We start from the raw sequence: 15,637 nt of genomic DNA on the forward strand, positions 1-15,637 counted from the left end.
GACGCCCTGGTTCAGCCATGGCCTCCAGGGACCCTGCTATATGCCTTTCCTCTGTGGCCCCTGCTGGGCGCCCTTATACACAAGATTCAGAGGCACAGAGGCCTAGTTCTTCTAGTGGCACCAGACTGGCCAAGAAGACCATGGTATGTGGACATGAGAAGACTACTGACAGGGGAGCCTCTTCCCCTGCCTCCTCTCAGGGACCTGCTACGTCAAGGTCCCATCCTCCACGAGGATCCGACTCAATTCTCTCTTACGGTCTGGCCATTGAGAGGGCTAGACTGAAGAAAAGAGGTTACTCAGAACCGGTGATAGATACACTCCTCCGAGCTCGCAGGTTTTCCACATCCCTCACCTACATAAGGATCTGGAGAGTATTTGAAGCCTGGTGCGACACTCATGGCACCAATCCACATGCGACCACAATCCCTATTGTTCTGAATTTCCTGCAGGATGGGCTTCAGAAGGGTCTTTCCCTAAGCTCCATCAAGGTTCAGGTGGCTGCGCTGTCTTGCTATGGTCCCAGGAGGGATGGCAAGACCATTGCCACGCACCCAGATGTTTCCCGCTTCATGAAAGGAGTCAAGCACATTCGTCCGCCACTGAAGTGGCCAGTGCCCCTGTGGAACCTCAACATAGTTTTGGATTTCCTCACGGGATCCACCTTCAGACCCCTTCGGGGCCTGTCTCTCCATTCGCTAACTTTGAAGATGGTGTTCTTGCTGGCAGTGTGTTTCGCACGCCGCATCTCAGAGCTACAAGCGCTGTCCTGCCGTGATCCCTTTCTCATAATCACTCCAGAGGCTATCCATCTTCGCACGGTTCCCTCTTTCTTACTTAAAGTAGTCTCACAATTTCACCTCAACCAAACCATATCTTTGCCAACCACGGCGGGTTTGAAGAAATCAGAAGAAGGGCGTTTACTACGCCATCTCGACATCGGCAGATTGCTGTCCAGATACCTGGAAAAGACAGAAGCAGTACGAAAGACGGACCATCTGTTCGTCCTTCACAGCGGGAAGAAACAAGGGGAAGCGGCCTCTCGGCCCACCATCGCCCGCTGGATTAAAGAAGTTATCAGAGCGGCCTACGTAGAGGCCGGAAAGTCACCACCTCTACAGGTCAAGGCTCATTCTACCAGAGCGCAAGCAGCATCTTGGGCAGAATCTAGGATGCTGTCGCCCGCAGAAATATGTAAGGCAGCGACATGGTCCTCCCTCCATACCTTTTCCAGATTTTACCGTCTGGATGTCCAGGCCAGGGAGGACACAGCATTTGCAAGGGCAGTCCTACGCAGTCCTCAGGCAGCCTCCCGCCCAGTCCGGGAGTAAAGCTTTTGTACATCCCACTTGTTTTGAGTCCATCTGGCTACACGCTAGGAAATGTTGAGATTACTTACCTGATAATCACCTTTTCCTTAGTGTAGACAGATGGACTCAGCATCCCGCCCGGCTGCCGGTGTACATGGGTTTCACCAATTCAAGGTAAGCCATGTCATTTTCCTACATAAGAGTGTCCACTCTACCAGGTGTCGACGCCTTCGGGTTGGAAGCGCTGGCGGTCTCCAGCTCCTATCAATCGGTCAGGGGAATCCTGTTTCACTATTTCATTGATCGTCAGTACACATATATCCATAACATCTTTTGCAAGGAAGATTACTGAGTTGCTTCACTTCCTGTGGGGGTATATGTACCCATGCTGACGTCAGATCAGTCTCCAACTGCTAGCACGAGCACACTATACCCACTTGTTCTGAGTCCATCTGTCTACACTAAGGAAAAGGAGATTATCAGGTAAGTAATCTCAACATTTCCCTTCGTACCATATTCTGAGTTTCACGAGATATTGAAAAGCAAATCTAATTTGCTGTCGCACGAGGGTTACACTTAATGAATTAAATTCTCTCCGTTTTACTGAAACAAGAAGGGAGTAATCTTGAAATACCCCCATAAAGCTATCTTGACACCTCAACTCTTTTACTTTCTAAAACTTCTGCATCACTACTTGCTTGCGAGCAAAGTTTAGCAGTTTCACCAACATTATTCATTGCTGAGCTTCTCCCTCTCGTTTACTGCCAAGATGGTGTGCTCACTCAATATTTAACTCTCCTTGTAACTCTGGTATATTTAAAACCTCCGGGAGCCAGCTCTCTAGAATGTCCACCAGTTTGGTTTCAGCTATATGCTCCAATAGACCTATTATTCTTAGATTGTTCTTTCTGGATTGGTTTTCTAGATCTGCGTCTGGATCAGGGTCCGGAATCTGAGGAGGTGGGGTGGGAGGATCCGGAAGGTTTTGCGCCCCTGGTATGATCCAAACCCGATTCATCCCCTGGGGATCTGGGGGTTTGGGTCCCTGGTCCATAGATAACCGAGGCACCTTTGCAGGTGGAGAGACTGTAGGACCCTCCACAGGTGGGAGGTCTTTTGGGGGGATCATCCTCCTGCAACAGGCTGGTCACATAAGCTTTGGCACTAAAAGCACAAAATCAGTGGAAAAATGAGAAAGGGCTTTTCCTGCATTGGGGGAGGGGGGATATCATCCTGAGGGTCCGGGATCAAAACCGGAGAGTCCACGGGGCTTAAATCAGGGGGGGATTGATGAAAATCAGCATCCCTTCTCCCATCAAGCAAAGAAACAGGCTCGATGCCTGCAGACAAAATGGCCACCGTTCCCATGGTTTTGAGATCAGGGCCGGCCTAGAAATGCGCTTGCTGGCACGAACATGGGCAGCCGATTTCCCCCGCACCGAGGAGGGCCCCTCCTCGCCGGGTTAAACAAGTCGAACAAACCCCGTTGCGGGAGAGCGCGAGGCCGGCTCCCCGCATGCAAGACAAAATAGAGAGCGAAGCATCGTGGGGGGGGGAGGGAGAGGAGTTGCCGCGGGAACAGCAAAATTCTACCGTGCCTGGCTGCGAGCAGGAGAGAGTGGAGAAACTTCTCTCCACCCTTTCTCCCATAAACTGGTGGTCCTTGTCCACGGAACTGAACAATAAAAAGTACAAACCTTTTTTTTTTTTTTTTTTTTTTTTTAAGTAGCTTAAAGGGACAGAGGGGTTTTTACTTCTCTGTCAGCCAAAGACCTGAGGCATGAAACTTCTCCCGGGTCTCAATGGGGAAGGGACTGGACCACCAGTATCACCCCAGAGCCAGGCAAGAGGTCACCGGGAAAAAAGGGTCCTAGGCTGAAAAAATCAAGGGGATAGGACCCCCCCCTAGGCCCAAGCAAGAGCGTGGAGTCAGAACAAGCTGCTCCTAAAAACTAAACTTTTTTTTTTTTTTTAACTTTTGAAATGCTTGAAATTAACCACTACTTGCTTGATCCTCTGAAAATATATAAAGAAGAAAGAAGAACTCCTGCAAACTAGAAACTGCTACAAAGAAGGGGAACCACAGGTTCTGCTATCTGCATCTACTGGAGACAGAGAAATACTGAAGGGACACAGGGAGCACTGTCCTGATATAGGATACCCTTTTAGTTTTTCTCTGTCTCCATCTGCTGGAAAGGAGGCTCAACCCACTGTCTGGACTGATCCGGGTACATGCAGGGAATACAAATTACTCCCCCGCGCGAATAGTCACTTGTGCGCACATGCCAATATGAAATTGGGCGCGCAGATAGGTGATTTTATAACGTGCAGTTAACGAGTGCATGTTATAAAATCTGTGTGTTCATGTGCACACGCCAGGAACCGTGCGCACTTGGACGCCCACGCAGCCCTTTTAAAATTCACCCCTTAATGTGCATGTTGTTAGGTGATTTTTGCATATATTTGTTTATAGACTTGTACACTCTTACCTTTTTAGCGATTCTAGACTTTTAAAACAAAATTATCGGTGATATGAAGGGGAAAAACCCAGAGCTCTGAGAACATCTTCCTGGCTCACCACATCACGTGACTTCTCAAATGATTCTTACCTGATAATTTTCTTTCCATGAGTCCTGCTAGACCAGTCAATCACAAGGCACATTTCCTTTATCCTTTATCAGTGGGAGCACTGAGAGGAGAGGATCACCTTCCTGGTGGCTGAAAGGAATCAGTAAAGTTTTGCTTGGGATATTGTCTTTTTTAAAAGTATTGGGGCAAAGTTAACTATTTGGTAATATTATTTAGTGTGTTTGTGTGTTTGTGCTTTTAATAGTCAGTCAGTAAGGCAGCTAGTAAGCAGTAGTTAGTGTGTTTATTTTTAAAAGTCTGTAAGGCAGCTCATAAGCAGAAGTTAGAGTGTTTGTATACTAAAAAAAAAAAAAGTAGCCAGAAGCTAGAAATAAGCTATGAGCAGTGTATACCTAAGTAAAAAGGTTGAAAAGTTCAGTTCAGTTACTCACCTTGGAAAAGTGTTGAGGTAGTGTGATTTGGTTTGATTAGGTACCAACATTTGTTAATCAAGAGAGCAGTGAATCACTCTGGCTGACTAACTGAAGTTAGACTGTTTGTATTTCCCAACCATCCCCCAGCCACCCCTAGCTCATCCTTTAATTTATAGGCAGGTGCCACTTTAAAAAAAACAAAACCAAAAAAACCCACCTTATTGAGAATTTGATCATTCCCGTGTAGGCCACTACCAGACATGTACAGGCCGATACAGTACAGTGCGCACTGTTAACCCTCATTTGGACGTGCGTTTTCGACGTGCTAGCTTTACCCCTTATTCAGTAAGGTGTAATAGCGCGTCGAAAACGCACGTCCAACCCCCCCCCCCCCGAGACTAATAGCGCCCGCAACATGCAAATGCATGTTGATGGCCCTATTAGTCATTCCTGCGCAATATAGTAAGTAAAATGTGCAGCCAAGCCGCACATTTACTTTAAGAAATTAGCGCCTACCCAAAGGTAGGCGCTAATTTAACATAATTTACATCCTGCATTAGACTGCATTAGACTTCTTATCTAATTGCTATGCTTGACATCTCAGCTGCTTTTGATACTGTCAATCACTCTATCCTCCTCAACATTCTCACTAGTATTGGGATCTCTGGTAACGCACTCTCTTGGATACAATCCTATCTACAAAATCATTCCTTCACTGTCCTTGCTGATAACACTGAATCTGAACCTATCAGTCTCCCTCAGGGCGTCCCCCAGGGTTCCTCCCTCTCCTCCACCCTCTTTAACATTTACATGCTCCCCCTCACCACCCTTCTCACCAATCTTCACATCAAGCACTTCATATATGCAGATGACATGCAAATTCTTTTCCCCTTCACTGACTCACTACAAACTGCACTCCAAAACTGGCAATCCTGCCTCTCTTCCATCAACCAACTACTCACAGACATGCATCTCGCCCTCAACCCCAATAAAACTGAACTCCTAATCATTTCCAACAAACTTCCTTTTCCCTCTATCCCCCCTCACACTCAGCTACTTCTTTCTTTTCACACACCCGCAATCTAGGTGTTCTCATCGACAATCAGCTCACTTTCAAACCCTTTATTAATTCCATCATTAGAGACTGCTATTTTAAGCTTCAAACGATTAAAAAACACAGACCTTTACTGCATTTTTCTGACTTCGCACTGTCCTCCAGTCTATTATTTTCTCTAAAATAGACTACTGTAACGCTCTCCTCCTTGGCCTCCCTTCAACACATATCAAACCTTTACAACTATTACAAAACGCTACTGCACGTGTTCTCTCAGGCTGCAAAAAAAGGGACCACATCACACCTACGCTCATTGAACTCCACTGGCTCCCAATACAAGCACGAATACACTACAAAGCCCTCTCTATCATCCATAAAAGTCTCACAAATGAAAATCTCAACTGGCTCAGTCCTCCCATCGTTCCCCGCACTTCCTCAAGACCTACTCGTACTGCCCTCCAAGCAACTCTCCACGCACCCTCCATCAATTCAATCAAACTGACCTCTACTATAAGCAGAGCATTTTCCCTTGCTACCCCTACCCTTTGGAATGCTCTACCACCCGATATACGCACAGAAACCTCCACCCCCAAATTAAAAAAAAAAAACTAAAAACTTGGTTGTTCGTTCAGGCCTACCCCGATTTCACTTCCCCCATCACAAAGTATACCTAACTAGAAGGATTCTTTTATATAATTTGTAGCTCCCCCCTTCAGCTGACTTTGGTATCTCCACTAAGTACCCCCCTCTCCTTTCCAAGGCGCCCCTGCCTCTCTCCTCTCTTCTCTCCACCGCCCCATAGGGTCGCGTACCTCTGTGTAGCTTTCCCTTGCCCTCATTTGTCCTTTCTCTCCCATAATGTTCCCCGGAACCCCCCTTATAACTTATTTAGGTACTCAGTTCCCCAATTCCAGCTGTCTGTTTTATAATTGAATTTGTTTACTGCATACCTTGTACCATGTATTATGGTACATCCTTTCACTATATGTGTATAATTGCTTTCAAGGCATCCCTTTACCATGTATTATAGTTTCTTGTACATTGTCTTGCTATTTCGTGCATGATACCCTGCATTATATCTCTCTTCAAATCTATATTTAATTTGTTTTCTTATAGCTGTTTATGATACTCCATTATATAGTCCCTGTTATTTATACATACTTATCCCATGTATCTTTGTTTCATTGTTTGCTATTGTTCTATGTAAGGGCCAAGCCCATCAGTTCTTAGTTGTATGTAAACCGATACGATGTGCAAACGGCTATCGGTATAGAAGAAACTCCAAATAAATAAATAAATAAATGCACAATTGAATCTTTATGGGTAGAAATCCCTTGTGTCGGGGAAGACTATAGTGATAGGGATATACTACCGTCCACCTGGTCAAGATGGTGAGACTGATAGTGAAATGCTAAGAGAAATTAGGGAAGCTAACCAAATTGGTAGTGCGGTAATAATGGGAGATTTCAATTACCCCAATATTGACTGGGTAAATGTATCATCGGTACATGCTAGAGATATAAAGTTCCTGGATGGAATAAATTACATTTTTTATGGAGCAATTGGTCCAGGAACCAACAAGAGAGGGAGGAATTTTAGATTTAATTCTTAGTTGAGGACAGGATTTGGTGAGAGAGGTAATGGTGGTAGGGCCGCTTGGCAATAGTGATCATATTATCAAATTTGAATTAATGACTGGAAGGGGGACAGTAAGCAAATCCACGGCTCTCGTGCTAAACTTTCAATAGGGAAACTTTGAGAAAATGAGAAAAATTGTAAGAAAAAAACTGAAAGGAGCAGATAACAAAGGTAAAAAGTGTGCAAGAGGCGTGATCATTGTTAAAAAAAAATACCATCCTAGAAGCACAGTCCAGATGTATTCCATACATTAAAAAAGGTGGAAAGAAGGCAAAACGATTACCGGCATGGTTAAAAGGGGAGGTGAAAGAAGCTATTTTAGCCAAAAGATCTTCATTCAAAATTGGAATAAGGATCCAACAGAAGAAAATAGGATAATGCATAAGTGTTGGCAAGTTAAATGTAAGACATTGATAAGACAGGCTAAGAGAGAATTTGAAAAGAAGTTGGCCATAGAGGCAAAAACTCACAGTAAAAACTTTTTAAAATATATCCGAAGCAGAAAGCCTGTGAGGGAGTCAGTTGGACCGTTAGATGATCGAGGGGTTAAAGGGGCACTTAGAGAAGATAAGGCCATCGCGGAAAGATTAAATGATTTCTTTGCTTCAGAGTTTATAAAGAGTATGTTGGGGAGATACTTGTTCCGGAGAAGGTTTTCATGGGTAATGATTCAGATGGACTGAACCAAATCACGTTGAACCTAGAAGATGTGGTAGGCCTGATTGATAAACTGAAGAGTAGTAAATCACCTGGACCGAATGGTATGCACCCCCGGGTTCTAAAGGAAATAAAAAATGAAATTTCAGACCTACTAGTAAAAATTTGTAACCTATCATTAAAATCATCCATTGTACCTGAAGACTGGAGGATAGCTAATGTAACCCCAATATTTTAAAAAGGGCTCCAGGGCCGATATGGGAAACTACAGACCGGTTAGCCTGACTTCAGTGCCAGGAAAAATAGTGGAAAGTGTTCTAAGCATCAAAATCACAGAACATATAGAAAGACATGGTTTAATGGAATAAAGTCAACAAGGCTTTACCCAAGGCAAGTCTTGCCTCACAAATCTGCTTCACTTTTTTGAAGGAGTTAATAAACATGTGTATAAAGGTGAACTGGTAGATGGATTTTCAGAAGGCGTTGACAAAGTTCCTCATGAGAGGCTTCTAGGAAAAGTAAAAAGTCATGGTATAGGTGGCGATGTCCTTTCGTGGGTTACAAACTGGCTAAAAGACAGGAAACAGAGAGTAGGATTAAATGGACAATTTTCTCCATGGAAGAGAGTGGACAGTGGAGTGCCTCAGGGATCTGTATTGGGACCCTTACTTTTCAATATATTTATAAATGATCTGGAAAGAAATACGACGAGTGAGGTAATCAAATTTGCAGATAATACAAAATTGTTCAGAGGTGATAAATTGCAGGAAGACCTTGTGAGACTGGAAAATTAGGCATCGAAATGGCAGATGAAATTTAATGTGGATAAGTGCAAGGTGATGTATATAGGGAAAAATAACCCATGCTGTAGTTACACAATGTTAGGTTCCATAATAGGTGCTATCACCCAAGAAAGAGATCCAGGCGTCATAGTGGATAACATATTGAAAACGTCGGTTCAGTGTGCTGCGGCAGTCAAAAAAGCAAACAGAATGTTGGGAATTATTAGGAAGGGAATGGTGAATAAAATGGAAAGTGTCATAATGCCTCTGTATCGCTCCATGGTGAGACCCCGCATTGAATACTGTGTACAATTCTGGTCTCCGTATCTCAAAAAAGATATAATTGTGATGGAGAAGGTACAGAAAAGGACTACCACAATGATAAGGGGAATGAAACAGCTCCCCTATGAGGAAAGACTAAAGAGGTTAGGACTTTTCAGCTTGGAGAAAAGACGACTGAGGGGGGATATGATAGAGGTGTTTAAAATCATGAGAGGTCTAGAACAGGTAGATGTGAATCGGTTATTTACTCTTTCAGATAATAAAAAGACTAGGGGGCACTCCATGAAGTTAGCATGTGGCACATTTAACACTAATCGGAGAAAGTTCTTTTTCACTCAATGCACAATTAAACTCTGGAATTTGTTGCCAGAGGATGTGGTTAGTGCAGTCAGTGTAGCTGTGTTTAAAAAAGGATTGGATAATTTCTTGGAGAAGTCTATTACCTGCTATTAATTAAGTTGACTTAGAAAATAGCCACTGCTATTACTAGCAACAGTAACATGGAATAGACTTAGTTTTTGGGTACTTGCCAGGTTCTTATGGCCTGGATTGGCCACTGTTGGAAACAGGATGGACCCTTGGTCTGACCCAGTATGGCATGTTCTTATGTATCTTTTGCTCACTCAGAATAGAATTGTGGCCCTGTGATGTATTTATTGGCAATAAAAGGGGGTGGGGGGGTGAGGCTTGGTCACAGTGCTCTGGTAGTAGGCTATTACTGTGATTGGACCAGGACCACACCTTCCTTATAGCTCAGAGTGTCTCCATCAGCTGTGGAGGAAGGAAACCACATACGTGATAATTGGTCTAGCACAGGGGTGGGCACTTCCGGTCCTCGAGGGCCACAAACCAGTCTGGTTTTCAGGATATCCCTAATGAATATGCATGAGAGAGATTTGCATGCACTCTGCCTCAGTTGTATGCAAATCTATGTCATGCATATTCAACTGAGGCAGAGTGCATGCAAATCTCTCTCATGCATATTCATTAGGGATATCCTGAAAACCAGACTGGTTTGTGGCCCTCGAGGACCGGAAGTGCCCACCCCTGGTCTAGCAGGACTCAAGAAAAGAAAATTTATCAGGTAGGAATAATTTAAGCTTTGCCCCCTGAGCCGCTATGAAAGTCACCATCTAGGAGTCTGTTGTTGCTGCCAAGTTTCTTCTCTGCTGGGTTACCAGCATTGAAAGTCGGGAAATAGAGTTCCGATCTGGGCAGGAAAGAGAAGGCTATCCCCATGATCCTCCTTCTACCATGCCGGCCTTGCAGCCAGCTGATCTTATCTGATTTTTCTTTTTTCATTGCCACAGACTCTGAAGTTGGGCCTGCGATGATTAAAAGAATAAATAAAATCAGCAGATCACAGGGCTGGCATGAAAGAGGCGCACAGTGACATCCTTCTCCTTTCTGCCTGGATCAGAAAGTGACGGAGAGGTAGTGGGGTTAGAATGGACAAACTAAGATTCTGTGGACCAAACCACATTAGGTCACCCCGGGTTGAAACAAAGGTGGTCTAGATTCGGTTTTGGACTGTGGGCCGTAGTTTGCTCATCTCTGGCTTAAAACTTGACTGGTGTCAATTCAGACTATCAGTTTTGTCGAAAAACTGCTGCAACTATTTCTTTTACAACTTTACCTATAAAGTCCATATTTGCCACTAGTCTATAATATTTTAAATGATTAGGTTCTAAACTTTTTCAGAAATTGTTTCACTGTTTCTTTCAATATTCTTGACAGCATATCACTGCCAAGGGACATAATTAATCATAATGTAACCCCTGGACTGAACTAATCTTTAATTAGTCCATGGGGCACATACTCGAGAGTCCATCCCTGATTGCTCAGCCTCTTCAAACTTCAGGGTATACGAATTATCAGTGCCAAGATTGGGGGGCTGATAACCTCCTGGACATTACTTATCTGTTTAGTGACTGCCAAACCCAAGCGGCTCACAGAGTTGGAGTTCCAGCACAACTTTGCTGATGAAGCAATTCTAATATGTAATATGGCACTTGGTCCGAGTCTCTTTCAACAGTCTCCATAAAGTAATCAAAATAGTAAATCTGTGGTTCTGTGATCCCCTGATCCAACCCTCAGGATCCTTCTTTATTCTTGGCTAGAATATTAAGCCTCCTTGGGTTACTAGAAAATAAGGGGTTCTCTTCCCAGTTTAAAGCCTTATTGAGATATCTGGGATCCAGATTCTTGATCTTGAATTCTCCAACTTCTCCTGTCCTCTTTTGATCCAGTTAGGTACCTCCTTGAGTCTCCTCTGTATACTGGACAGAGTGGTTAAATACCATATGAATGTCACTCCTCCTCTTCACCACTTACTACCACTCGCTCTGGTTGGATGCTAGATGGGTAACCTTACTCCTCCTTCCACCATGTTTGCCAGATGGACAAGTGATACCAGGTTAACCAGGAATATTTGTCTCTCATTCCTCTTTGGATAGGCAGGAAGGGTGGATAGAAAATCACTGCAAAACTCACTAGAGATGTTTCACTAACCACTGGGTGTGAATTGGAAAAGATGCACACAGAGGGATTCATTTGTAGATAAAAAGGAAATGGAACTGTGGAACAGGGGGAGGGGGTAGGGACCAGGTAAGGACTGTCTATCTCCCAAACACACACACACTCTCTCACACACAGTATCTCTTTACTCTTCCTTCCCCTGATATCTAAACGCTACATTTCATGGAGTCCACCCCAGAAATTCTCTGGCTGTGCAGGGAAGTTCTTGGCCCAGTCTTTCATCGAGTCACCGTTAGGTCTATGGCTCAATCATTGTCTTAAGTGCGCTTTTCTCTGGTATGATCTTACTAGATCCTCTGCAAATCCTCTGCAAATCCTCTGCAAATCCTCTTCAAATCCTCTGCAAATAAGAAGTATCCTCTTCCAAATAAGAAGTATCCCCTAATTATGGTCACCATACCAAGTCCTACCTTCAGGTCTCTGCAACTGGACAACAATCTTTGAGTTCTAAAAATTAATCTTATTTATATTTTCCTCTGCAACTGGACTACAATTTCTAAGTTCAAAATTCATTTTATCTTATTATTTATATTTGGCATGGTTAATATGTCACTATATCCAAGTTAAATATTTAAATTATACAGTTTATATTACATAATTTTATTAATTACAAGTAAAACTATTCTATATTATTGATTATCATTATGTTAAATTGTCATCCAGTTATAATGTTCCATATGTACCACTGTTCTATGTAAAGCCCCCTTATCTCTGTTAGGCAGTTTATCGTTATATGTAAACCGGAGTGATTTATAGTCTCTATAAGAACCTCGGTATATAAAAATTAAAAATAAATAAATAAATAAACTAGATGGCTCATCATTTCTCCATTCTTTTTCTGAGGAATTCACATTCTTGTCTTCTCTTTCCCTTCCCTTCAGTTCCATACCTCACTTTTCTGTCTTCCATCTCTACCCTTCCCTCTTCTCCACTTACCAGTTCAAAGCCAAAAACTTAAGCACTTCCTCCTGCATGCAGAGCCACCTTCCTCTGACCGACCTCTAGTGTGGGGACTGCTCGGCTGTGGCCTCTCGCCTCTCCCACCTGCTACTCCAGCTCTTAGCCTTCAGCCAGTGCCATCGCAGTCAGAATCTGCTGACTCTTCTCTGCCTCAGGGGAGGAAGGGGTGTGGACAGGGCAAACCCTGGGCAGGGGTGGAGGGCCTGGAATACACCTGCACCACCAGGCTCTGCTCTGCCTCCTCGGGGAGGAGCCAGAAGGGATTTGCACCGCCATTTCTACTCCATTTTCTTGGGAGGGGTAAAAAAATGATCCTGTGCTGCTGTCTGCTAGGTTTCCTTGTAAGGCAAGAGAGCCAGGAAGGATCTACACTGCTGGCTCTTCTCTGCCTCCTCTTGCCTGCAAAGAGTTAACAGAATTCTGTTCAGGGCTATACCAACATACCAAGTCCTGTAGACACACACATTCACATGCACTCATACTGCTGCATTAGAATCAGGAAAGAGTTGAAACCCCCAGGAGTTCTACAGGTACAGGGGTAGATTTTCAAAGGGTTACACGCGTAACCCTTTGAAACCTACCCCTGCGCGCACCGAGCCTATTTTGCATAGGCTCGGCGGCGCACGCAAGCCCCAGGATGCGCGTATGTCCCGGGGCTTTGAAAAAGGGGCAGGGCGGTGGTCCGGGGGCGGTCCCGAGTCCTCCGGCATAGCAGCTGTGCGGGGGATGGTGTGCGCCAGCCCGCGCAAGTTATACCTGCCCACTTTGGCAGCAAAGGTAGGGGGGGGATTTAGGTAGGGCTGAGGGGTGGGTTAGATAGGGGAAGGGAGGGGAAGGTGGGGGGGATCGAAAGGAAAGTTCCCTCTGAGGCCACTCCTATTTCGGAGCGGCCTCGGAGGGAACGGGGAAAGCCATCTGGCCTCCCCTAGGGCTCAGCGCGCGCAAGGTGCACAAGTGTACACCCCCTTGCGCACGCCAATCCTGGATTTTATAACATGAGCGCGGCAGCGCATGTTACAAAATCGGGTGTACATTTGTGCGCGCCAGGTAGCGCGCACAAATGTACACATACAATTGTACAATTGTACAAATTGTACAATTGTACAAATGTACACATACAATTAAAAATCTGCCCCACACTTTTTAAATGTAATTTTGCTATTTTCTGTTGACAGGTTATTCAATTCTTAATCCTGATGTAATATTCAAGATTAAAAAGGAAGACGAGAAATATTTTGCACAACATTGTGAGTGGCAGGGAAAAGAAAACATAAAAGACCCCACCATTAGTAAGTAAATGTTTTGGATTTAAAGGGCTTTGCATTTTCTGATCACAGGGTATAGGCCATTAACATCAAACATTTGGAGACTTAAAATCTGTTTCCTAATACAGCCAGTCCTCAGTGAATCCTTCTAGACATGTTTGTTCTCTCATCACAGGCCTTCCGATTGTAACGTCTGTGTTCTCACTAAGCGTTAAGCAAGAGGAAGATCTGCCCTTCCTGGATCCTCCTGAAGAGATTCACTCTCCTGTAAAAAGCAAGTATAACATTTCTCCTGTATATCTTTACTAAGGTCAGATAGTGTCATTTACTAAGGTCAGCTGGTGTCATTACGTATTTTGGCAATGGTGGGCAAGAGGTGGTCACCTTGTCTCTTGCTGCCAGTGTGTTTCCCTACTTTGGATGGGGTAAGCTGCCAAGAGGGGACACCCCATAGAGGTGAGGGAAGGATCAGCAAGGTCCCTTTTCCCCAAATCTCTGTACTGTAGCCAGGAGGGTTGGGGGTGGGGAAAACATGCTTTGAGGGCAGTGTGGATTGATTTAGCCAGAGAGGCTTAATGTAACAATTTTATTAAATCTAGGAGACATGTAGTTAATGTTTTGCATTCTACATTCCCGCATCAAATTAATAGAAAGCTTAAGCAACAAAGAATAAGAGCAAGGAGAGATGAAACAGAACACTTAAATGCAGTTACATGGTAGTGTAACCGTCTCTTTTTAGTCAGTAAGGAGGCCCAGACAACTGATCCGTAAAGATAGACTTTTATTGCCAGCAAGATGCAGCTAAGACAAAGGCTCAGTACAACTGCATGCCCCTCCCCTTCAGGAGCAGACTCTTATGCACTTTACAGTTCTTATCTTTTACACATGCGTTCTAAGCATTGCTGAGCAAGCATATTCCAGCTGAAGGGGCTACTGACCCCCTCCCTAGACACCCTGGAACTTTCGTGAAACTTCTCCCATGTTCTGCAGGAGAGGCTGCTGGGACTTGCAGTTCTGGAAAGGAATTCGCGAGTCTGCAGTAATACAGCCCATCACATAATACATCCATTGTTCTAATCTAGGTTACAGCAGTGAAAGCTTATCAGAGAATAAGAACAGCGAAGCCAAAAAAATGAAAATGTGCAATGTGCTGACAGAGAGTTTCTCAATGTCCTAATTACAGCTGTATTGCAGACTGTAAGTAAACCCGTCATGAAGCAGGGAATTCTGGTACATGAAGTCCTTTGTCAGGTTGAAGCCTTCAGACTCCTTCATTCCCCCCTTTGATACTTATCATTCTCTATGAAAAGTATCACACCATCACAACGCAACTGTGGATCATGACTTGGATATTGATTGGTACTATGACAATTTGGTGGTCATATATTATATTTCCAACTGGGATTTGATATTCCACAAACTGGATGGGTCATCAAGCGGACAGAGATTAATGAATGGTTAGGCCAGTACAGAACAGACCAAACTCAAAAATAGCTTTATTTCCTTCATGGTAAATGGAATCATTTGTACAGGCAGAATAAATGACATTATATTTCCTTACAGCAAAGGTTCCTAGGTGGTGGAGACTGGTTATTGTTCTTGATCAGACTGAAGAGAGGTCTGGTTAAACAGCCATGCTTTGATAGCAAGGTGAGGTAACATGATTCAAGGTGAATGGGCCATGGTTCCTCATTCCAGAGTTTGGGAGTGTAACAGCTAAAGGCTCTTTGCCTTATGCTGGACGGTTTTGCAGTAGTCAAGTGGGCGGTAGGGGGAGCAAGAAGGGCCATTTGTGAAGAATGGAGTTCTCTTGAAGGGATGTATGATATCAGGAGTTGTGAGAGATACTCCGGGGCCAGTTTGTTCACACATTTGAAAGTGAAGCAGAGAATCTTGAATTTTATCCTAGCTTCCATTGGGAGCTAGTGTAGATTATATAGGATGAGTCTTATATGATCTGAAGTTTTGGCACCTACCAAGAGTCTGGCTGCAGTGTTTTGCACAAGTTGTAACAGTCTCATGTTAGTCTTGGAGATACCATTCAGTAGGGAGTTACAATAATCGAGACGCCTGGTGATTAGAACGTGAATGACTGAAGCCAAGTTATTGCAATTGAGGTAGCTGCGTTGTCTGATCTGGCAGAGGTGCA

The 15,637-nt window shown here is 44.1% G+C and overlaps 1 protein-coding gene across 1 annotated transcript in view; it reads left to right on the forward strand.

Moving 5' to 3' along the window:
* Positions 1 to 15,637, forward strand: part of LOC115088546 (zinc finger protein OZF-like) — an 80,282-nt gene that overhangs the window by 23,388 nt on the left and 41,257 nt on the right. Inside the window, exons 3-4 of the mRNA XM_029596806.1 lie at positions 13,399 to 13,512; positions 13,664 to 13,762. Coding sequence (XP_029452666.1) covers positions 13,399 to 13,512; positions 13,664 to 13,762 — 213 coding nt within the window. The remainder of the gene's footprint in view (positions 1 to 13,398; positions 13,513 to 13,663; positions 13,763 to 15,637) is intronic.

The sequence above is a fragment of the Rhinatrema bivittatum genome, chromosome 3, assembly GCF_901001135.1.
Source record: "Rhinatrema bivittatum chromosome 3, aRhiBiv1.1, whole genome shotgun sequence".
Taxonomy (NCBI): domain Eukaryota; kingdom Metazoa; phylum Chordata; class Amphibia; order Gymnophiona; family Rhinatrematidae; genus Rhinatrema; species Rhinatrema bivittatum.